We start from the raw sequence: 25,691 nt of genomic DNA, 5'->3' as shown, positions 1-25,691 counted from the left end.
TTCTGAAAAGGGGGGGGTGGGAACGACATGCGATTTGAGTATTTGGTTGCTGTAAATGTCCACGTGATAAGCCACTTCGTTGAGCTTATCATATGCGGCCAGGTCGCTTCTGAAAAATAACTGTTTAGTTGAGCGGGCCTTACCTGGTAAAATGAACAGTTTAGTTTCCTATGGTGGGATCATAGAAAGTACAATGTATGTTGCTGCCCTGCCCTCTGCTGACCAGCACGTAGCATAGCCCCGAAGCCGCCTATGACATATCTGGCGTGTGTGGGTGGTCGCCCATCTCGGCTCAAACCACTAACGTTGTGAACAAATACTGGTTCACGCCAAGAAACACACAAACACACAAAACCTCAACGACCGTTGCAGTGGGCACTGTACACAACCACAGCATGAGGAAAGGTGGGATTTGTATGGTTACGGCTAGTCACGGCCAGAGTGAGCAAGCAGTTTTTGGATTAGGACCAAGGCTTAGTGGTGGTAGATCTCGGGCTAGATATAAAATGGTTGGGTTGTGTGTGGAGCCTCACGCTCTCTACCCGTAGTCAGAACCCACGTTGTTACTGGTAGGGCAATAGCGGGTGTTACGAGTGTCAGAGGTACGGCTAATAAACACGGAGTTAACGATGCGAGTTACTACCAAACATTGGGTTGGGCGTGACAGGTAGAGTTCAGGGTTAGGGGTAACGTATTAAGCCTGTCAATTTTTTTTTACCATGAGACGTTAGAGTAGGGTAGATCAATAGGGTGGAACAGTGTTAAGTAGCGCTTGTGCATCACAGAAAAAAATTATCGGTTTGATTACCCAACTCTGACGCCTTTCTGTGTGGAGATTATATATTATCCGCCTGTTCTGCATGGGTTTCCTGCTCGTTCTCAGTTTCCTCTCGGCGCTAAAAAAAACACCATCAGAATGTAATTGGTATTGGATCAAACGTCCCAACGCTAAAATATACCTGCAAATTACTCAATTGTGAACACATTCCTGCGGAGGGAGCTGGTAGGAACGTTGGGTTGCTCGGTCAATGGCCAGGGTCAACGGCGGCGTGGTGTATTCCGCAAATATAGCCGACTGTGAGGGCGGGCACAAGCCGGCGTGAGTAGGTTAAACGTTGAGTTTTATAAGGGCACCACGGGGTGACCAGCCCCTCCCAACCCAGCCCCACCCCTCCCACCCCCCACCCAGCCCCTCCCCACCCTTTCCCACCCAGCCCCTTCCCACCCCACCCCTCCCCACCCCTCCATGCACGACGGACGGACACAATAATCCCCTGTGGTCTGGTGTAACCAGGAGGTTCCTACCAGTATTATTGACAGCAACAATCATACCATTCTGGGACAACTTGGCAAGACCCTCGTGACAAAATAACATTGATACTCAGACTTTCCCAAGTACACAAAACGGAATAAAAAAAAATGAACAATTATTATCGTTATTTAGTGCACGTGTTCTATTTAGTGCTGGAATTATGTTCATGAGTCCAACATATCGTTGTTTCGTAAATTCTAATACAATAATTTAATCGCGTAATTTTCGCCGTATGTTAGTTTTTTGCAATGTGCGATATTGCTTTGGAGCTTATACTTCGCGACCACTTTAACAAGCCTGTCATTAATCTAATTAAAATAGTTTTGTTTTCACGATGCGATCACTCTCATCGATGTACACTTTACGTGATGCTGAAGTTACTTGTTTTGAAAACGCCAAGGGTCAACCCCGAGGGAGGCGAGGGCACAAAGCTCCCTCCTCCCCCCCTAGCGATGTCAACATTCGCGACGACGACGCCTGCGATATCCTGGCACAACACGTGTCCCGCGTTTGTGTCTAAATCCATCGGCAACACCGTCTACAGCGCCACGCTCACAGATAGGAGATGGGGGGGGTTAAAGTTTACATAACACGTGCACTGTACGCAACACTGTACCGTGGTAAACACAGCCGCGGTGGTGCCAGAATCCCCGCCTCCCTCCGCCTCTCCCTCTGCTCCTGCTTTCTCTCCCTCTCTCCTTTGCGCTCCTCTTCCCCCACGCGTCTGTCTCCAACCTCTTTCTCCTCTTCCTCCGCCTCTACACGACGCTAATTCTACTCCAACACCACCACCACCACCACCTCCTCCTGCCCTGGGGCCACAAAATGGAGGCCGCGACCTTTCCTCGTCAAATCTCGCGAGAAGGAAGCGGGGGAGGGGCGGGGTAGGGGGAAGGAGGCGGGGGGAGGGGGGGTAGGGGGCGGGGCTCTCACTCACCCTACCCCCGCCCCTCTCACCCCCTCCCATCCCCCACGACCCCCCAGGTCCCGTCTCACACACCCACCCCCACCTTCCCCCATGACACCCAATTCGACCAATCAGCGAAGGGTACTCGGGGAGAAGTCATGGGAGGGGCCCCAACCAGCCGCCACTCAAAGCGGACCAATCAGAAGAGAGGACGACGAAGAGGACAGAAGTCACGCCCACTGTCCAGTTCGACCAATCACAACCGAGTCGTGGCAACACCGAGGGGTATACTCTTAGTTATTTCGGTAAAGTCAAAATGAAATTAAAATTAATTTTACCTACGTGACTTTACCGAAAGAACTAAGAGTATGAATCCTTACAGTCACGAAAGCTTCAAATCTAGAATTAACACCGAGGGGCTTTGCTGGTTAAGACCGTAAATGTTCAACTAACGACAATGCGTTTATTTTTGTTGTTTTAAAATTACGCGGTTTAAAAATCCGTCTGATAGGTCCCTCGGCTCGGTGACCACAAGCCATAATTCGACATTCACCAACCGAGGGACTCCTTATTTAATTACGCAAGAACATCGATTCAGATTGTGGCACGCATCTCTCACGATAACAAAGACAAAGCTCCCCCGGTGCAGCCTTGACAGGCTGCTGGGGGAAGAGTGCCATTAACAAGCACCTATCTATATGAAGGCCGGCACACGAGAACGGGTTGGGGGTAGCCAACACCACCGCCCTAGGTGCCAATGTTTAACACATCGCACAAGGTAACTCATTTGCGGCTGAGTCGACCTAGGGTTTGGATAATCTCGTCACTGTTGTTGGCCGTGAGCGGGAATCGAACTCGGGTGGTCAGGTTCTTAGATGGGCGCGCTAACCAATACATTACCGCTCCCCACACAACCATAAATGACAAAAATCGCCATTCGCCACAAAGTGGCGGTGATGTCACCACGACGCTTGTGCCAGGCTAGGTGCACTTTAAGGCCACGTGAAGTGTCAAACACCCGCTGGCAGGAGGTCACGAGACAGACCCAGGTGGTGCCATGGGTTGACTGAGACGAGACTGGCCGATGCACCACCTGTGCCCCCTACTGTGCTAACTTGCTGCGCTTTAGCCACCCGGCGCTCCGCTCGTTGTTGTGAGAGTCGCTACTCTGCCCTCCGTTGTTGCTGGAGGGCGACTGCCTCCAACTGCCCAGTAGCAGCGTCCTTCACGAGCCTCCTCCACAGAGGCCGATCTTGACACCGCTGGTGCCAGTCATAGGCAAGTCCACATCCTCTCGCGTACCAGATCACTCCATCCCTTCTCTAACCATAAACACACACACCCCCATATAGTCTAGCGGACCCATACAAATAAAAGAAAGTGTCAGATCGCGCCCCTACGCCCAGCCAATCAGACAATGAGTTGGCAAGCGAATTGCAGGTGCACGATAACGCTCTCTTATCTTGAAAACGTGGGCGTGGAGGTGATTTTGTTGTTGTTGCTTGACCGCAATTGGTGTTTGAGAAATAGATGAAGGTTCGTTGATGACGGGAAGCAGCGCAACATTGACATAAGATTCCAAGGACCTGTTTGTGGGTGTAGAGAAGACTTGACAGATCCATTGCTGTCGACCCAAACGGTTTACCCGTATTGTTGTACAGGGATATTGAGTTCAGGTCCATTCGGCGAACAGCCGTTTCAAAACGGGCAAACATTTTTTTGTCTATTTGTGTTTCTCCCTTGTGATGGGACTTTGTAGGATGAACGTCGAGATTTATAAGGGCACGGATGATCAATAAGGTCTGAATTGGTCTGTAATAAGGTAGGCACTGATAAGGGGTTGACGGGTACGAGTTGGCCAGGTGACATCTGGGCTGGACGGAATGACAAGAAACAGAGATTGAGGCGCATGTCCAAAACTCGTCGTCCCCCACTGTTGCAATAATTCTAAATGCAGAGACTGTGTGTAGAGTAGAGAGGCGGCCACCCACATGCACATACCGCGTATGCCAAAATACTGCGGGAAAAATTAAGGCACTGGCAACTATAAACGCAAAGTGCCCTCCCCCCCCCCATTTAGCAGTGCAGGCCATGCACGGATGAGGGCCAGTGCTGCTAGCAAGGACTTATTTAGGCCAGCACGGTGCCATGGTGCATCTAGCAACACGCTTAGCCGTCTTTGTCTCCCCAATGCTGATATTTGCACACTGAATAAGGTACTTCTTTTAAGGCCGAGTTAACATAGGACAAGGCCAAGTCGCGTTGCACATGCCACTGATGTTATTGGTGGAAGACACCCAGGTTACAAGGATTGCAGCACTGAGGATGAAACCACAAAGACAAATATCCCCCGCATAGCCTGAAGAGACTGTTGGGGCAAGTGCTGTTTGAGAGCCCCTATGAAGATCGGCACCGCACACGAGGGAGTCATGTGACCAGCACCACGCCCAGCCACCTTTGCCTTTCTCGTCCTGATACACACCGCACCAGGTATATATTTTAGGTTGAGTCGACCTAGGGCAGGACTGCTACCACACACATGCCCCATTTAGCCTTGTAAACCTTTGGGGCATATGTTGTCAATGAGAACCTATTAAGTCTGACACAGCACAAGACACTAGAGAGTTGTGCATCCACAAAATCCATGAACATATTGTGTCATGCACTTAACAAAAACACTATACCACACTTGTAGAATTGCAACAATAAAGACTCCTGTTTAGCCTTGAAGACTGTCAGGCCGAGTGCTGTTTGTGAGCAACTACCAAGACAAAATAAAAACAAAGGTCCCCCGAATATCCTCAACAGACTTTTGGGACAAGTGCTCCTAACAAGCACCTATGAAGGTCGGCACAGCACATAAGGGGGTGGGGGTTGGCCAGCACTATGCACGGCCGCATTTGTCTCCCGAGTGGCGATGTTTTAAATATCGCACCAAACACTGAGCGGTCAGCACGACCGCTCCCGACACTACAGTAAATGCACGCGTCCACTCACTCACACACAAATGCTTGTGACCCCGAGAAACAGGGTCGTGATTGAAGCGAGCACGTGCAGTGGCGCATGTCCGCTCCACGTGAGACGGCGTCAACTAAAACCTGTGACACTGCGACGAAAATAAACACAAATTCCCTCCAGAACCGGTACCCGCGCCTGTGAGACCGGTTACAACGCGAGGTTGCCCCGGGAAGCGAAAGGTCTCAACAAGTCGGTTTCCTTTTCAAATCGGTTCTCAGACAAAAACATCAATCGGCGAGATTTATTTAGAACCAGGCGAGGGCGCGGCTGAGACGTGCGCGACATGTGGCGCGGAACTAACTCAAGAGTTGAAGCGTCTCTCTGCTCAAAAGAGCAAAAAGGAGGTTTGCTCGCGGCCGCTGCCACTGCTGGAAATTATTCTACAGTTGCCATCAACACAAAGCAGTGATCGTTTTATCGACCCCGGAAGCAATGATGGGCAAAGTCAATCCCCGACAGCGATTTTGACTTGTAACCTTGCAAATGTGCGTCAGTCACCCTAATTGTAGCACAAACCAAACGGGATACACTTGCGTAATCAATAGTTATTTCCATCCATTTGTCAATTCACTGCTGGATAAAAGGCCCTCCCAAGCAATGTCGATCATGACAATTGTTTGGCTATTCTTCACCACGCTGGTCAGTCTAGTTTTACAGATATCACCTGTCATTGATGTAATCCATGGCCGTGAATCAAACGAATTTTTACTGGATTTCATAAAATTATACTGTTACTACGGAAAAAATAAACAGCACAAAGGATAATCATAGAAAACAACATAGGAATGCGCATAAAACAAGTGCTGTGCTATAGAATTTATTAAATAATCAAGTGACTCTGTCCCGATGACAAGATCTGGGCTATAGCCACAGGAGTAGAGATTCAGTTTAAGGATTGACCCAGAAGTAACTTTAAACCAGGCACGTATGGGGCTGCTATGTCTAGGTTAGACTTAAGGCCAGGGCTAAACTCAGGTGCAACCTTAAACCTTACTTGAGGCTTTAGCTGGACTCAGCCATAATCCTAATCTTGATTAACTTGACACATTGGGTTAGGTGTTAAGGTGTAACTATAACTTGGTTTATTCACGTGAGCAAGAAGGCTCATCCTCCTTGAGTGGGAAACTTGGCCAAATACAAAGTTACATTCAAACCTAAAATCCTGCCCTCACAATGACAACTGATCTCACTTAAACATTGCGCAAGACTTAAAATATAAAAAATTAACCCGTAAAAACAAAGTTTTTCACTATAAATCCTTTATATGCGTGGCGGCTAGAGTCCTCTCGTCCTCTGGCTTGAGATGCCTGCCACCTATGGGTCAGATGATTGCCTGCCACCTATGGGTCAGATGATTGCCTGCCACCATTAAGCAATTGGTAATTAAATATTATTTATTTTTTCCTAAAAAGTGTAAAATGTAGGAAAAAAATTTTCACGAAAATAAATTGTCACGCACAACGAGTCTGTGTGCAAAATGTCAGCTCGATTGGATCACGGGAAGTGGGTTAAAAAACGACAGAAAGATTTGCACGGTCGTAAGCGTGCAAGCAAGCAAGTGAACTTAATATAAAGGATTAAAAAAGCGACAAGTTGAGCACATTTTAATCGTCCATCATTCAAAGTCTACGTCGATCGCAGCGAATCCAATCTCCCCCCGCCCCTCCTCTAAACTCAGGAGCACAGGGTTCAGGACTTCTGTCCGCGGAGTTTCTGTACACCGCCCCCCCCCCCTGCCATGTTGCGATTTGTTCTCCACTCGGCAACTCAACCACGACTCGTGCCCAACCACACTTTACCACAACCGCATGTTTGCGGGAAGCCTACACACGTGGTCACCTGTGACCAGGTGTGAACACAGGTGTAGACTCACCTCTCAGTGCATCCTCACCTGCGGCCTAGGGACGGGGAGTGAGGGCGACACACGAGACAATCGGCGGTTAGACAGCTCACATGCGTGTGCAGGTGAGTGAGCGAATGAGTGCAGGTGAGTGAATGAATGCATGTGTGCAAGTGATTGGGTGAGTTCAGTGTAGGTGTGAGTGCGTGCATGCGGGCGAGCAGGTGAAGATGAATGGGTTGTGGGTGAATGGATATGTGCAGGTACGTGTATGCACAAGGTGCACTTGGCCTGGCACAAGCGTCGTGGTGACGTCACCGCCACTTAGTGGCGAATGGCGGTGTTGTAGTTGCATACATGGGCAGGTGATTGTGTGCAGGTGTGCGCATGCAGATGAGTACATGTGCTTGGTGAGTGAGTATAGATACGTGCAAGAGAATGCTGGCGAGTGTTTGCAGGTGAATAAATGGAGGCAGGTGTGTGCAGATGCATACATGTTCAGGCAAATGAGCATATGAACAATCGCTCATATATACGTGTAAGAGTGCGTCCGTCTGTGTCTGCGCATGCGTTGGGTGCTTGTGGGTACTTACCGCCCTTTGCGAGCAGCCGCCCTTCTTCCTGTGTCGCTCTTCCTGTTTCTTTTTCTTCTTTTCTTCCATCAACTGCTCGTCGTGCTCCGTCCCCGTGTCATGGGATCGCCTGTGGGGACGGGGGGGGGACAGAAGGGAGAGTGGTGGGGGGGGAGTGGAGGACAGGAGGCGGGGGGGGGGGAGGCACATGTACATGTCAGCTCTGCCTGTAGCGAACCCTGTCTGGATGAGAAACTTCAAAAACAATACAACATAAAAAAAACACTTTGCTATAATAAGACCCCGCCCGGAGCAGTGTGGTGAAGCACAATCAACACAACCGCCATGTGTCACAGTAGACGACAATTTCACTGCAATTCAACTGAGTGGATTTTATGGGTGCGTGTGTATATAAAACAAAAACACCCCGAATTGCCTCAAGATACTTTTTGGCAAGTGATGAGCACCTATGAAAGTCGGAACAGCACACGAGGGGGTGGGTGGCCTACACCACTCCCGGCTGCCTTTGTCTCCCCAGTGCTGATAAATATCGCACGAGATACTCATTTGAGGCCGAGTCGACCTAGGAGAGGCCTAGGACTGGTACAGTTAACCGACACTAGTGCTGGCTGTGAGCGAGAATTGAACTCGGGTCGCTAAACTGCACATGTCCACTTATTCTTGTAGACTCTTATGGCAAATAGTTTGCAAGCACCTACTCAGAGGCCGACACAGCACATGACGGGGTGGTGTTACTAACACCACCCCGCCATGCAACACCTGGCAACATTCGTCTCCCTACTGCTGACATTGACACACTTGCACTCGTTACTCACTTGAGGGGTAGCCCAGGCAAGATGCTGATCCCATGTAACACTGGTGGGGGTGTGTGTGGCGAGGAACGTAGCCCTGGATAGTAGCCAGGATCGTAACGCAGGCATGCGAACTTATCCACCGCCGCCTCCCTTGTTTGTGCGTACTATACACAAACTCGCCACGCACCGCCGTGTCACGCGAGCAAGTGTTCTGTCGTTGGGTAACGTTGGACTGCGGGATCTTCACACCGAGTACCCTGGACCCGGCTTGCCGTGCTTGTGTAAACCTCTCCGGAAGTGTCGACACCCTCCTCGAGATTCAAATCTCGTCTCTCCTCACTCCTCTCCGCCCTTTGCAGAAACACTCGACGCCAATATTTGATGACCATCGCACACCAGCAACAAAACCTGCACGCTGCTCATCCTCCTGCTGCTGATGCTACCCTTGCAACTGATTTTTCTGCTTCTGCTGCTGCTTCTGCGGCTACCACTGCTGCTATCCCTGCTCCGACTGTGGCTACCGTAATTGCTGCCGATTTCGCTGCTGCTTCTGATGCTGCCGCTACCATCCAGGCTACTGCCGCCTCTACTCCAACTACCTCGGATGCTGCTGCTACAGGATTTGTGATTTCTACAACTGCTGCTCCCTCTGCTACTCCTCTGTTGCTGCTGTTGTTAATGCCGTTGCGGCCCTCTGTTTCCTGTTGTAAGTGCAAGTTGCTAAGAGACGTTTGCTCGTTTGAACGAGGTGCCGCTCTCTCTCTCTCTCTCACCCAGCTACCTTGGGTTAGTTTCAGCACAAGGGCAAACGTTATTGTAAAGGCTATGGTCAGTACGATGGTTCGTGTTGGAGTTAGCAGGAACATAAAGAGTCCTTAGCGTTAAGCCGAGGGTTAGTGTTTAGATTAATGTAAAAAACTAGGGTGAGTGTTAGAGCCAGTGTTAGCATTAAGCCTAAGATTAGTGTTGTCATCAGTATAAAGACGAGGGCTAGTGTTAAGGCTAGATACAGGGCCAGGCAACTGGATAGGATTTGCGGCACCTATGTTCGTGACTCGCCATTCCCTCATCGCCATCCCTCCCTTCCTCGCTCCCCCTCCCTGCCCCCCCCTCCTGCCGAAGTCGAACCACCCACTCAGACCCCTGCGGGGGCCCCCTTCCTGCTGCGTTTTTCGCCAAAACAACACCGGCCATCTCAGCATGGCCCGCCTCATCCCAGGCAGGTCCGACGGCTGCCCCATCATGCCCTCCCACGGGGGGCCGTGGACCCCCTGAGCCGAGCAAGCGAGACCTAAAATACCAGTTCTGCGAGGTCGTGACGACAGCCGCAAAAAAACCAAACAAGGGCTCCGAACTGAACAGCCACATCAACAGAAGGGCCGGCCACTCTTGAGTCTTCCATTACACGTTCAAATTAGAGTTTTAACTAAGCAGACCATTACCCTGCCATGTGGTGATCTCCTTCCACGTGTTGAACCTTCGATAGGCTTTATACTACCACGGGCTGACCTTACCACTTGTTGACCCTGCCATGCACGTTGGTAGATCTGCTGTGCAGGAGAGGTGTGTTGACTCTCAATGGTACTCCCCAAGTTAAACAAATTATGAAGCAAAAGTTAAAGTGCATCAATGCTCAAAAATTCGTAACGCGGGCGATTTCCCACAAACCAGTTGTGGAAATTAAATATGCTCTATGGCAGAGCCCAGTCTCCCCGTAAGACGTAAAACAATCTACGGTGACTTTCCACAAGGACTCCACCTCAAAAGGGATTATGGGTCGAATCAGCCGCCAACTGGGGATTTAAACTCACAACGGTTGAGCCGAGTCGGTTTGACACGTGGGCTTTTACGACCAATATAATTCATAGTAAAGGTTTTTTTCGGTTAGATCGCAGATGTATAAATGTGCCGTTAACCCGCCACCACCCGACAGCCAATGAGTAAGATTTGTCACTTAAACAAAACGTACCAATTAGTTACTACTTCAGCTCACCGGTGTGTTGGAGAGTAAATCCACAACACTTACAATTTGAATACGTTTCGCTGGTAATTACATCTAGCATCATCGGGCGACAATTCTGGCATAATAAAAAAAACATTTATTATGAAAGCTTTTCCCGTGAGAAAATCATTCCATCTACACGACGGATGTTCTTCCCCGCACACACCTGTGTTGCACACAAGGATGGACAGCGCTGCAAGGGAGTCTCTCTGCGTTTGAAGCTTTGAGCGGCGCGGGGAGAGAGACGTCAAGTCTTGGGGCCTCGAAATACAGGGATGCATTCGCAGCTCGCAACACCACAATCCAGCCCCACACATTGTCCCGACCCCAACCTCACCACTACAACCAGGGGCCACACACAAGAAAAATCCCAGTGGGTGGCAGCGCTGTTGCCTTGCGGTGCTGTGAGGGTTGGAACTGCGCTGCAGACTTCAGGGATCTGTCTGTGGTCTACAATAAACTACCTCCTGACCGCAAACACTACCAACACCATCTTCATCTATAACAATAAACCTAATAATGTTACTCACCCTACCTCTTCGACTAATCCTACCCCTATGAATAACCATAACTCTGAACAATAACCACGCTCTCTCTATCCATAACCCTACCCCTAACAGTACCCCTGCCCCTAACATTATACTATCCGTGCCAATACAGGACTAATATTGCCCAGGTCTTGCTTGGAAGAAAGCGAAAGTTTTAGTCACAATGACTCTTGCACAGCTAAATACAGGGTCATAAATAAAATGTATTTTTCAAGCATCTTTCACACTACAATGTGCAAGTTAATTCACACAAGTTATGATAAAACAAGAATCATGAGAAATGACCAACCAATCCAAACCGATCCAGTCATCATGGGCCAAGTCGGTCAAAACTCGGAAGGACAAAAGGGGAAAAACAGGTTTAGGACTGATAGGAGACATACCCAGAATAGATAGGAACTGACAGGAACCCACGGGCACAGGACAAGCTGTGGAATGATGGGCATGCCAGGGAAGGATCAGGGAGAGACAGAGAGAAAGCAAGAGACAGGGAGGGACAGAGGTACGGGGAGAGTCGGAGAGACACAGATAGACAGCAAGGGATGGGGAGAGATGGGCAGAGACAGGAAGAAACAGCGAAGGACCGCATTCCGTGTTCGTCAGTGAAGAGCTTTCTGGCGACGCTCACCAGAGCTGCGCACGAAGCCGTGATATCCCTCATAACAGCAGCAGTAGCAGGAAGAGACGTGCGGAGCAATAACGCCCACGCTCCCACCGCGATATCCACGTTGTGAAAAGCGTGGCACACTGCCACATTCCGATGTGGGGCGGAGATAAGGAGAGCGAGGCACCCAATTTCACCCCCGACCCCGACGCACTCCCCAGCCTGGTTCTCACACAGAGGGAGTCACTGTGGTGGGAAAGGAGGTGGACCAAGAGGGTGACCTCACAGCCGAGCTGTTCCTCTCGACGCGTTCTCTCTCTCGGCCTCCTTCTTAACATCCCACGCCACCAAAGCCAGGAGCTCCTTGCTCTCTGATGTCTTACCCACGCTGGTGGCAAACTTGCCGTGTCTTAAGTCCTCCTCTGTTCAACGCTCAACACTTTTGGGTGTACGTTGTAGGAGGTGGTTAGATCTTGCCAGAGGTCAAGGACCTGCTCTTGAGATCAGAGCCGGTGCAGCAGCGGTATCGTCGACGTTTATTTATATGTTTTACTACAGGAGGTTGTGATCTCAGATCGCCAGGGTAAGGGGACATCAGGTGGGACAGCATAAACATCATGAGGAAGGGAAAACATCATCATTATATTACGGGATTTTTCCGGTCATATCGGACTTGCAGAGCGACACGCAAGAGGCCTAACTCTTGCGAACGACTTCATGGGCCCCTCTAACGCACGATTCACAGCCGACAACACGCTTGTAAATTCTGGGAGCGGTCTCGGAGTTCAAGCGATTTCCTGCTCAAACCAGCATAGGGCGGTGCTCATCTCTAGTTCATAGCCCAGAGCCAGTGCTGGAAATTCCTACGGTGGAGACGCGAGTCGATTCACACAGGACAGCCAATGGTGACTTTGCCGTTAAATTGTATTCATTTTACAAACCTCAGGAGGGATGGAGGAGATTTGAACTCGCTCTATCGACAACTGCTGCTCGCAGCTGGACAGAGCAACCCAATCGCTGCACAACACCAAGCCGGTGTAACGAGCAGCCCAAACGGTGAGGGGTCTGGCTCTGTGGCCATGGTGAAAGTAGTTGGGATACCAAGCGCCACCCGGGGCCACAAAGTCTCTTTTTCACAAGGAATGCACCGACATTTCTTGTTTGCTGGCCAGCGCGATCATTCCTGCCGCCACTCCCCGATCATTCCTGCTGCCACGCCCCGGCCATTTCTCAGCCCTGGGCACCACTAGAGCCGCTTGCTCCCATCATAGCGGATGGCCTCCAACGCCAGTGATGGTGGCCACCTGCACACGGAGGGGTGAGGTGGGAGCCGGTCCGACGGAATCGCAGACGGAGGGAGTGCCGTCAAGATGGGGGTTCCTGGTGCCCTGGTGTCCGGTTTTTCCATTTAACAGTTTGCTGGTAGTGGAGGCGAACACTGCCCCGTGTTTTTTTGAGTGAAGATTCCCCTCAGACGCGTGACCGATTTATATCGAGTTAAAGGTGGGTGTATAAGAAATAAGACAAATAAAAGCTAACACAGCAGGAGACTTTGGTGCAAAGGATGGAGACCAAGAGATGGCCATCATCAATGGCCTTCAACTGCCTCATGCAAGCAGCAAGGAGATGCTGTCCACACAAGAGCCGGATTAACGGAGGACTTAAAAGAGATCAAGCGATCGCCATGACCGGAGAAAGGGAGCGGAATAAGTTCGAACAACCTCAATATCAACCACCATGGGATGACTGACACAAGAGAAGAGGTGACGATAGTTGGGTATGGTGGAGCACGCCTGGGATCCAGCCCTTAGGAGATGAGGGTTGGTTTGGTAGATCACACAGGGATCACCGTGTGATGAGACCTCCCCCTGCTGCCAGGTGACCAGGTGGTGGCAGTACTGCAAATGTATTGCGGACCTATCTGTATAGATTTTGAGCGTTGGCTATTCATAATACGTGGGCCCTCTCCCGATACTTAAGCGATTAAGCAATTGCCAATAGACCTCAATGTGACAGGACTCTCCTGAAAACTGTACTGAGACTAAATTATAATTTTCCAGGATACATTATTATGTTTACGATCATGATCGGTGACGAGAGGTTGCGTGCGAGTGACTTCATGCGAAGGTCTCGAGACGCATTCCATCGTATTTTGTCACTTCACAAATCCCACTTTGAACTCTGTTATATTGTCGATGGATGCTAAATGACTATATGCTATCATCATTTTCATGAGCAGGCCATTATGAGCTGATAATTTGGAAATTGACGTTATTTAAATTGTGCCGAACTTAGTAAGCTTGCAACAGCTTCCCTCATCACCCTGGAAAAGAGGTAATTAATCCCAGTGGGCTCACACCTGGTTAAATTAAGGCCAATTAATCCTCTCACCTGCTGATTGCCCCTCACACATGAACACACGAAACTGATATGGCATCTACACCACATTAAAAAATGTCAACCCAATTGGGTCTTCAACAAGCCTTCACAATCTTTACCGGACACTGCGTGAAAGTGTTTTTTCATGTTTAATATTCATGTTTTGGTTTCATATACTGTAATCGCGCTGTCGTTCATACACGTTGCATCTTTCACAATAGCTTACGAGCCACGGACAAGGGAGAAGGAAGCATCCTCGCTCGCTCCTCCAGTCTCTCGTTAACAGCCGACTGCAACAGGCAAGGAGGTGACTTCACAGACGCGATGAACGCACACAGCAGCTGCCGAGTGCGAATACACCTGGCTTGCCCCCCCCCCGCCGACTCCAGGTAAGAACAGCTGATGGGGGATGGTGGGGAAGGGAAGGGGCCGCCCGGAGCTGCAGACGGTCGTCGTGGTGCGCTTGGAAACGCGTGCGGTGAGGACGGCCCCCAGCCCCCCTCAGTCACCTCGTTAACATCGTTCAATCAACCAATCAGTGTCCAATGTCTTTAGGGAGGTGAGAGTCAATTGAGACAATTCGTTTTTTTGCAAGGGAGACTTGGAGCAAAAAACAACCGCTACGTTTTGAAAATATGTACCAATGTGAAGATAAACACCGTTGGAGCAGAGATAATTAATGGATGTGAAACTAAAATTGATTACAAAATAAATAGAAATATCCCAATTTACCAAGGAAAGCCTAACCCAGTCTCAAGACTTGGTTTCAGGAGGTTCCTGATAAATTGGGATGTTGGACTCTTCCATTAATGACCGTTTGCCGTGGGGTAAGAATCAAAGCTCCACACAGATAGATTTAACAATCCATTGCTTAATATCATCCCCTGGCTACCTTGAAGAGAGCTTTAGAGTTCAACCAATGGTCGAGGTCTGAAATATGAGTGGTGAAGAGACAGCTGCTGTAGGCAGTAGGAGCAGCACACGACGAGTGACCTCTCTTGCTGCAGAGGGAGGCCGGGAGCAGTGAATGTGTAGGCGGCTGTTGCCGAGTTATTCTTAGCTCTGTCGTTGCTGCTGTAATTGGGCCTCACCCACACTGGCCCAGAGCGAAATGGATCACGGGTAGGGCATGACCACTCCCCTAGCGTCCGGGTAACCTCGGTAACCCACAGGTAGCCAGGGTAACTGTGGGCAAAGGGGACTTCAACGAGATGACACTGCCGCCCCATTCCCAACCGCGATTAAAATGTCGAACCATAAAACACAGGGTCGAGGCAGGCAACACTTACGCCGCACGGCATGCTGGGTGGTAAAAACCGTTCCCCAAAATGCTGTGCAAGGCCCTGTGGAAGGTGCATGTGTGCGTGATGGTTCAGCCTCAAATTAATACGTAGTGTGATGTGTAAACATAGCCACTTGGGAGACAAAGGCATCGTGATGCATTCCACCCACCCCCGCTTGTGTGCCGTTCCGGCCTTAATAGGTGCTCGTTAACAGCACTTGCCCCTACAGTCTGTTAAAGGTTATAGGAGGGATTTTTCTCTTTATCTTTCGCGATGGCTCTCCACGTATGGGTGCGTTCGCCCTCACCTTGGCGTGCATGACGGATTATTCAATCGCTGCATCCACGCTTTAAGCTGGGTTTATCCATGACCGCGTGCCACAAGTTGGCAAAGTGAAAAATCCGGTCATTGTGGGACGTTTTTCAAAGCGGATAACACCAGCGGTGAGCGATATCTAAACCAGCCCTGGGCACCTCCCCCTTCACTAACCAGCATGGTGAAGTATGGTCTAACAACCCTTATGAAAGGCGTCTTCTTTTGTATAACTGATGTAGATGCAGAGCAACAACTACAATTTCATATTCAGGTGGTCAAGCCACATAACCATGTCACGAGTAGCAGAATATATTGCCGTGATGTCTCCTTCACATTTGTGGATTGGGCATTGCATAGTTATGTTTGGTATGGTCCGATCTGCATGACCACAGTCGCACACTGTTTATATATTTTCCATTTGTGCATCAGGTATCCGCATCTACCATGGTTTGTGCAGATGTGGATTAGGGTGGACCATGAACTCCCTGCAAGATCAAATTGAAGGTTTTTCTGCGATGGTTCTTTCACAAGATGTTTGTGAGTTCTTTTGAACTCTATTCAGCTCACCAAGCTTCATTGGGGTTGAACTTGCATTATTGAAGACTGAATGCAGAGGATTGCCACAGGCATGAAAGTAATGTATTGTTACTTAATGTCGGGATTAGTTAATATTATGTAACCTTTGTTAAAACTGTTGATACTGAAACCCATCCCTGCCAAATCCTGTGGCAATTGCTCTGTCACAAGTCATTTTACTTTCGAGTGATTATTCTAGGTTTCATGTTTTCATCATCAACATCAGCCATGATCAATCCACTGCTGGATGCAGGCCTCCCTGAGCCAACACCACCTCTCACGATGCTGTGATGCAACGATCCATACAGCACCGTGAACTGAACTTATCGCTCCTTGGCTGCCACTACTCCGTCATTATATTTGGCCGTCGCCCATCACCCCTTCTAGCCATGACGCGTCCTGCCCAAGCACAACTCACTCTTCTTACATTTGAATGATGTCATCAACCTGAGTGTGTTTTCTCATCCAAAGGGTTCCTCTTTCTTTCTCTCAACACAATTTCAAGCGTTTCTCTCTCCACACTTCTGTGGCACGCTTTTCAGTTTTTGTTCTCTATTTTTTTTTGTCATTGATCACATTTCTGAGCCCTGTGTGTCACAGGAGGTAATGTTTTATTTGTGCGAATGCTTTCTCTGATGTAAGCCGAGCTGCACTGTCGCGTTCCCTACACCGCATTGTACACGTCTACCCTCGTGAAGGAGACACGTCAACCCACCGGGCTCTCATCCTGTCACGGCCGTCCACTCATCAATTACCTCTTCACTCAAATCACACAGACACACACGCACGGCTGTGGACTAATCAATTACCTCTTCACTCAAGCACACACTCACATACAAAAACAAAAACCCCCATGGAGCCTACAGAGGTTGTTGGCGCAAGTGCTGTTAGTGAGCACCTATTAAGGCCGGCACATGTGGGGATGGTGATGTCAACAACACACGTGGCCACTTTAGCCTCTCAGGTGCTTATGTTACACACCGCACATGGTACCTACATCAGGATGAGTCTACCTACAAGTGGCCCTAGACCTGTTGAGATATTTGTCACTTATGCTAGCGTGACTGGGAATAAAATTATTTTCGCCGGGTTCATAGCGGAGTGCGATAGCCACAACACCACCCACACAAAGTGTGCATACACAGGCACATCACTTCTGCAAAGAACGTACACATGGGGTTATGTCTCCCCCAAACTAGCACATTTACACACTCACCGGGCGTACACTCACTGGGCCGCCACAGAACGCGAACTACTAAGATACCGCTCTCCTAAATGTAAGGCAAGACAAAGATCCCCCGTATAGCTTAAACAGACTGTTGGGTCAAGTGCTGTTAGCGAGCACCTATGAAGGCCGGCACAGCACACGAGGGGGTGGGTGGCCAGCACCACGCCTGGCATCCTTCGTCTCCCTTGTGGCGATGATTTTACGCACTGCACCATGTACTCATTTGAGGCTGAGTCGACTTGGAGGGGGCCTAGGACCGGTTCAGATAATCGTCACTGGTGTTGGTCGTGAGCGGGAATTTCAGGTCCCCGGGTTCATAGAGCAGAGCGCTAACCGCTACACTCCGATTAGCACGGTTGGCTACGTACGGTGCGAAAGAAGATCAACATACATACACTACCGCTGTCCTACACACTACATATATATACATACACACTACATACTGTAAATACATACACACATGAAGTTTGCCTCTTGGTGAGATCCCACACTAAGGCAGGATCCTCTTAGCAAGGAAGACCTGGAGTGTAGACAAAGTACAATATTTCAGGGCATGAAAAACACAGCCATAACAACCAAAAAAGATAACCGAAACACAATGTCACAAACAAAATACAGGTACACTATATTACACAATTTGCACTCACCTGCATAATGAAATATGGTCAAACAACTTTAGTAACTGGCACGGCATACACAGGCCTTCAACCAGCAGTGAAGGCCCCTTTATCTTCTTGCACTGCTGACAAAGACACCTCCTGTGTGGTTTTCTTTACCCAGCTGTGTTTGTGTGTTTTTGGCCAAGTGCGTGCGCGTGTGTGCGCAATTACCATTGTTGGAGGCGGTGGCGCAGTGGTTAGCGGGCAGCACTAGAAACCCGGTGACCCCCAGTTCGATTCTCGCTCACGACCAACCAGAGCGGCGAATATTTGAACCGGTTCTGGGCCTCCCCTAGGTCGACTCAGCCTCATACGAGTAACTGGTGCGGTGTGTAAACGTCGCACGGAACTAGGAAGACAAAGGCGGTCGGGCGTGGTGCTCGCTAACATCACTTGCCCCAACAGTCTGTTCAGGCTATGCGGAGGGATATTTTGTCTTTGTGCTCTTCAGCTCATGCCTGTCTCACGAACCGAGAATGAAAGGTTTGTACCTCATTCAATAAGCCAGTCACCTCCTCCAACCTCAAGCCCTCAACACACCAACACCGAGGGGCCCTCATTTCAAGCGTTCTGCCAATTTAATGCCGGAAATTTTCGTGAAAGCCACGAGTTCACCACGTTCGCCACTGGGGGGGGGGGGGGGGGCACCTTAGACACCGCCACCACGAGGAGGGGTAAGAGGAGAGAGAGGAACTTCCGCGTGACCCCTATACTGACTTAGAGGGGGGCCCCTTGCAGAGGGGGGCCCCTTGTAGAGGAGGCCGTGACTGGCACCGGTGGCTCACCACCCCGCTAGGGTTACAGGGGCCCCTTTTGAAAACCCTTCCACTCCAGGATCCCTACCAAGGGTACCCCCTTAACCCAACGCTTCATACACCCCCACCCCCCTTCATTTTCACACGTGTTTTGAACTTATTTCGCATCGTACATCTCCTACCAGAGCTCTCTTCACAACTACCCCTACGCAGGGCCCCCCTCTCCAGAATCCCTACCCGGGGACCCCCCTTAACAAACACTTCTTACACCCCCCCCCTCTTCACATGTATTATGTTGAACTATTTTCGCACCGTACAACTCCAAACACAGACCCCCCCCCCCCTCTCACAACCCTCTCCAGTATCCCTACCCGGGGACCCCCCTTAACAAACACTTCTTACACCCCCCCTCCCTCTTCACATGTATTATGTTGAACTATTTTCGCACCGTACAACTCCAACCACAGACCCCCCCCCCCACAACCCTCTCCAGTATCCCTACCCAGGGCCCCCTTACCGAATGCACCTCCCGAGGGGGTCCCCGCCCCAGGCCTCCACACTCCCCACCCCCCAACGTGGATCCAAGGCACGAAACAGGGAAACAGGTGTGGGAGCAGCTATAATTAGCACGGGAGACGAGGGGCCGGGTGAGAGGGTAGCGACACATCGAGTTGTAGAAGTGGACCTGGGAGCGGGCTAAGTGGGAGAGGTGCGGGGGTTGGAGTCGGGGTCGCGTTTCGACGGCACAAACACGACGAGCTCACTCATGGCCTCCCCTCTACCTCAAGCCGAGCCGGGGTCTCTCGCAACACCCGCCACGGTACCGAGAGCCTCAACTCCCGACCCCCACCTGCTCTGCTGCCGACGCCGTCTCCGCGCAGCCGAACGCGGCAGGGAGACGCCACAGGCAGGGGGCGCCGCCGCTGACTCCGGGCGAAACTCCAAGGGGCCGCCTAGTCCCCTCGTCTTTGCCGCGCCTCGTCCCCGGGAGGGGAGGGCCTCGCAGTGGCCGGTCGCACGCCTGGTTGGCTTGACTTGGGAGCCGGGCCGCTTACACTCGGCGCCCTTAGACGAAGACGACCACGCGGCCACGCACGACGACTCCCGCTCTGCGTGTGACGGCGACTGTCGTGAGGCTCGGCCACCCCCCCCCTACCCCTACAAGCATAAGGCACGCCTACTTTTTTTCTACAGCCAATCAGTGAGCTTAAAGCTCTGCGCACCCCCACCCGCTGTTTTCCTGCTCGCCACGCCCTACGAGTGCCGTGCTCCAATAAGAGCGCTGCCTTACCTGCGAGCCACGCCCATCCCCCCCACGAATCAAGGGCGACGCCCACTTCTCGATTAGCCACACCCGTTTCCGCCCACGTCCAATTGGCGAGCGTCGCCTTCTCAACGACGCCCACCTCGTGACGTCGATCTCGACACGTCCGTCAACACTGTGGCCTCAAAAGGGTTGTACGGTACTGTGCAGTACTATGTAGGGCCCCCTTGCTGTACTGTACTGAAAAGTACTGTACCGTACTATAGTGGAAATACTGTAGTGTTAAACGTACTGTACAGTACTGTATAAATTAGGCGACGTTTCCAGCAAGGGCATTCATAACACATGGACGAACGGCGCTTCTTCATATGCTATGAAGGGCCATTGTCCCAAACGTCGACTAGACAGTATTATATATTGCACGTTTCGGGAAAACAGCCCTTTGTGCTACGAAGAATGGCCATTGCCCAAAGCGTCAGCTATATTACATTGTCCTCGAATGGCCACAGCGTGTGTTGAGCTTTTGTTGTTATTTGTGCTTGCACTCCCACTACCAACGCATCAGCAGCAGCAACATCCCCAACTAAATAGCCTGTGGGTGAACTCCCTGGCTGAGCCAATCAGTGCAAACAGCAATCGAGTAGGCGGGACCATGTCGCGCAGTTGTGATGACGTCTTTGCATTCGGAGAAATCTATTGGCAGCCGCTCACGACGCAGCTTTCAATCTGGTACCACAACACACTCCCGCTCAACATTTCAGCCCAACCAGGGGTCAGAGGTGGCTGTTGCTGCGGGCATGTCTTTCTCCAGCTTTGAACAGCAACTATGAACTTTAACCACAACAACTTATAGACACTTCTACACTCCATCATTGTATCCTTTTAAACCCTATCTTTGTCCCATTACTTCACCAGCACTCCTTCCAAACTTCATTCTGCTCTTAAAAATAACACCATCTGTGAGCTGCTGCTATTCGTCCAAGGTTCGTCGCTCTTCATCCTTTCACAGAAAATACCTGTGCAAACTATTAATTCTACTTTTCTTATTTCTGGGTGGTATTGAGCTTCATCCTGGCCCAAATGTAAAGAACTCATATAATTCTGTAGATTTTTCTGGCAGAAAAGGTGTTGGTGTTCTACATGTCAACATCAGAGGGCTTTTGATTAAATTAAGTCAACTAAAACTAGAAGTAGCAAATCTTGACCCGGACATATTTTGCCTAACAGAAACATTTCTCACTCCTGCCGTCAATGACTTGCAGATTACGATTGACAACTACAACCTTTTTCGGCTTGACCGAGGATCTAAAGGAGGTGGAATTGCCATCTATGTTCGTAATACTATTGCATGTTCACCAGCTCACTCCTTGTTTAAAAAATGTTGCTTTGAAGGTCTGGCTCTCAGAATAACTCTCCCTAATAATCAACACATATTGGTAGTGTGCTGCTATAGACCGCCTAGTGGTAAGGATGTTGAAGCTGCATCTGCACTGAGAGAGCTTCTTGGGGGCCTCCCTAAAGGTGAAATAGTTTTAGTGGGTGATCTAAATTGGAATTGGCTAAACCCGCCGGCCGTGGCCACAAATTTTGCAGATGAATTTAACCTGTTTCAATTAATAAATGTCCCCACAAGACCCAACCTAAAAAATCCGGGACAGTCATCTCTGCTTGACGTCCTATTGACAAATGCCCCTCACAATTTCGCACTGACTGGTGTTCTAGGTAATAACCTTAGTGATCACTCCTTCATTTTTGGGGTGAGATCATCAGCCAGACACAAAGCCCCCCCTAAATTGGTTGAGAAGCACTCCATGAGACACTTCAGCATACAGGCATTTACTAATGATGTGCTTCACTCGGATATTGACAAGGTCTGTGATATTCCAAACCTGACTACGGCTTGGGAGACCTTCAGGTACACGTTTCTACAAATTCTTAACAAACATGCTCCGTTGGTTAAATTTAAAACTAAAGGCAATCGTCCACCATGGTTTGATCCTTTGATTACAAAACTCATGAAAACTAGAGACAAGGCTTGGGCATGTGCTCAGAAAAGTAATTTGGTTAATGACTGGCTAGAATACAGGATTTTAAGGAATAGATGCGTCAAAAAAATACGGCATGCAAAAAATGACTACTTCTCTTCTACTCTCCTTGAATCTCATGGAAATGCCAGGATTTTCTGGAAAACAATCAAATGTATCGAAAAAGCATCCAAAACAGATCATCTGCCCGTTCAGCTTAACCGAAATGGGGAATATTTTTCAGATCCCCAAAAAATAGTTGACAATTTTAACCTTCATTTTTCTGAAGCTGGTACCCTATTTGATAATCTATTGGGAGTCACCCCTGCTCATGCAAATTCCTACACCCCTATCCAAACATTAAGCGAATTTAGTTTTCAGCCAATCCACGAAAGTAATGTTCTGAAACAACTGTCCTTCCTCAAAGGGTCCTCCTCTACCGGAGCAGATAGTATTCCCGTCTTTGCTCTACTAAGTGTTGGTCACCTAATATACAAACCTATAGCCCATATTTTCAACCTGTCCATCAAAGAAGCATCAGTTCCTCTAGAATGGAAACATTCCTATGTTCGTCCACTTCACAAAGGGGGCCCTAAAGATGATCCAAATAACTACCGACCTATCTCAATTTTGTCCCCGTTGATGAAAATTTTTGAAAAATTATTGAACTACCAAATTATCAGTTTCCTGTCCGCCAACAATCTATTACATCTAAAACAATCTGGGTTCCGAAAAAAATACAGCACCACATCTGCTGCATTAGACTCTATGAATCACATTTACAGTAGCCTTGATAATAAGCAGTACTGCGCCTGTCTTTTTCTTGACTTGTCCAAAGCTTTTGATACAGTAGACCACAACATCCTGCTTAGTAAAATAAGTTGCCTCGGTTTTTCCGAAAACACAGTAAAATGGTTAAAAAATTACCTCTTTTCTCGCACCCAAACTGTATTCACAGATGGTTGGAGGTCAAACAGTGTTAAGATAACAAAAGGGGTTCCACAGGGTTCCATTCTCGGCCCCCTCTTGTTCTCTCTTTATGTAAATGACTTGGGCACTGAACTGGATTATTCCAGGGTAAATCTTTTTGCAGATGACACGGTACTAATTACTGCTGGCCGCTCTCCGGATGACGTGATTGCTAAGCTCCAGAGTGATTTCAACAAACTACAACATCAGCTAGTTGCTCTTAAACTAGTCCTAAATCCTGCCAAAACCAAGGTGCTATGCTTCTCACCAGGACTAAAGCGGGAAGTTATTTTCCCCAAATTACATTCCTTAAATAATGATCAAATAGAGCAAGTTAAGATCTATAAGTATCTTGGGATCATCCTGGATTCAAAACTGAATTTTGAAGATCACATTGATTATATTGGGAAAAAGACAAAAATTAAAATTGGTTTTCTATATCGACACAAGCACTGCTTCCCCCCTATGTTCCGTTTGGAATTGATTAAAGCTACCATACTGCCTCTACTTGATTACTGTGACATTGTTTATAAATCAGCCCCAAGTACTGTACTGAAGAAGCTTGACTCAATGTATCACTCGGCCTTAAGATTTGCATTGAACTGCCCATATAGGACTCACCACTGTGACCTCTACATTGGGTCAAACTTAACATCTCTGAATGTTCGACGGCTTGTGCACCAGATCTTATTTATTCATGATGTACTTGCAAAAGAATCTGCAGATTACCTGCTGGATCTCATCTCTGTTTCAAAGAACAAATTTGACCTAAGGTCTACACTCATTTACCAGCTTAATATTCCCTATTGCCGTACATATACTGGAGGAAGGGCCTTTGCTATTGATGCCCCCAGGGTCTGGAATGCTGTTGCCAATAAATTGAAACTTGAGTCACTACCTATGAGATCTTCACTCAAAACTGCTCTAGAGGAGTTGTACACCCCTAGCTGCCAGTGCTATTCAGTGACCTAAAATAAAATGTTTCGCTCCAGATGATCGCTACAAAGTATGACCTGTGTTTTGATTTAGTGTGCTGATCTTAAAGGTGGAGTGACTCATGCAGCCAGCTATGGCTGCAGGGTTTTGGTAGTACATGTTGTTTATGCCATTTATTGTGAAAATTCTGTCACAGTTCCTATGATTGCTTTTTCATTGCTTTCATGGCTTTATTTTGGTGATTTCGAAAAGTTTATTGGTTTAGCCATGTTTGTTTGTTGTAGTACAGAGTTAGACTGATGGCCTTAATTTAAGCTGTCTTGTGGTTGTTGTTGTTGTTGTTTGACTTGCATCCCACTGGGATTTTTGCACACAGCGTTGGTGTACGGTGTTTTTTCTGCAATATTTTGCTGTCTTTTCTTGGATTTTCTGTTTGCACTTAGTCACATATTCACTTTAAGATGTTTTTTTGTTCATGTTTTTGTTTTTTGTTTGTTGCGGTTGCACCCGATTCAAGAGCTGAATGGCTCACAGGGCTATACCTAATAAATGAACTTGAACTTGAACTTGAACCACCACGTCTATCCGCTTGCTTGAATGCCTCCGTATGCCCATCACCATCTTCCATGGCCCGGTGATGCCACAAGCCATCTCCGTCCCGCACACACGCCTTCATCCTTTCATCGCCACGGTGTTCGACCTTCTGTCCATTCCCTTTGGCTGTCATTCTGTTCCCCGTCTCATCCATTAATCGTCTGCCCTTCTCGCCTGGCCAACCTCGCATTTTTCTAAACAATGTCTCTAATTTGACGAGATCTCATCTGGTTAAATGGACGTGCAAATAATGGTTGCTTCAGCCAATTTACCCTGGTTGAAAGTTAATGTCATTTATACTCTTTGGGTCTTTCGGTAAAGTCACGTAGAGAGAAAAATAAACACATTCCTGCGGAGGGAGCTGGTAAGAACGTTGGGTTGCTCGGTCAATGGCCAGGGTCAACGGCGGCGTGGTGTATTCCACAAATATGGCCGACTGTGAGGGCGGGCATAAGCCGGCGTGAGTAGGTTAAACGTTGAGTTGGAAAGGGCACCACGGGGTGACCAGCCCCTCTCCACCCAGCCCCACCCCTCCCACCCCCCACCCAGCCCCTCCCCACCCCACCCAGCCCCTCCCCACCCCACCCAGACCCTCCCATCCCATTTTTGGATGCACGACGGACAGACACAATAATCCCCTGTGGGCTGGTGGAACCAGGTGGTTCCTAGCAGTATAAAAATAATAAATCACGTTTCGATCGCAACACAAGCAATCGTCTTCAGGTGAAAAAATACAGCAGGCGGACTGCTGAGGCAGGAATAAATATAGCGAGGGCTACTGCAGCCAAAGGTTATATAGGTTCGAGATGGGTACAACCCAAGGCTAAGTGGGCGGGGCAAAAGATGAAATTTGCAAGTAAATGTAAAATTGCAGAGCCAGGCATACCTCGGCCATTGTTGCTAGATTAGCATATCAATCTGTTAATGTAACCCCACGGCTACGGTGCTGAAGAAGCCATTGTATTGCTCGAGATTAGAGAGTAGCATGCCAATGTGAGACGGCTCCCGCAGCAGCGGCTGTGTTAATAAGAGATATTCAGCATATTAAACGAGCGCCACCGCCACATTGAGGAACAGCGGCTATGTGAGAC

The 25,691-nt window shown here is 49.0% G+C and overlaps 1 protein-coding gene across 1 annotated transcript in view; it reads right to left on the bottom strand.

The window, feature by feature from the left end:
- Positions 1 to 19,956, bottom strand: part of LOC144719044 (trinucleotide repeat-containing gene 6C protein-like) — a 50,757-nt gene extending 30,801 nt beyond the window's left edge. The window contains exons 1-3 of the mRNA XM_078594796.1: positions 19,664 to 19,956; positions 7,671 to 7,779; positions 7,111 to 7,135 (exon numbers count right to left, since the gene is read on the bottom strand). Of these exons, the coding sequence (XP_078450922.1) occupies positions 7,111 to 7,135; positions 7,671 to 7,739 (94 nt within the window). The 5' untranslated portion in view covers positions 7,740 to 7,779; positions 19,664 to 19,956. The remainder of the gene's footprint in view (positions 1 to 7,110; positions 7,136 to 7,670; positions 7,780 to 19,663) is intronic.
- Positions 19,957 to 25,691: the final 5,735 nt, after the last annotated feature.

Source organism: Lampetra planeri, chromosome 5 (genome assembly GCF_965212315.1).
Source record: "Lampetra planeri chromosome 5, kcLamPlan1.2.h2, whole genome shotgun sequence".
Taxonomy (NCBI): domain Eukaryota; kingdom Metazoa; phylum Chordata; class Hyperoartia; order Petromyzontiformes; family Petromyzontidae; genus Lampetra; species Lampetra planeri.
Note: the sequence above shows the minus strand (reverse complement) of the source record. Positions and strands in the feature narration are given on the sequence as shown.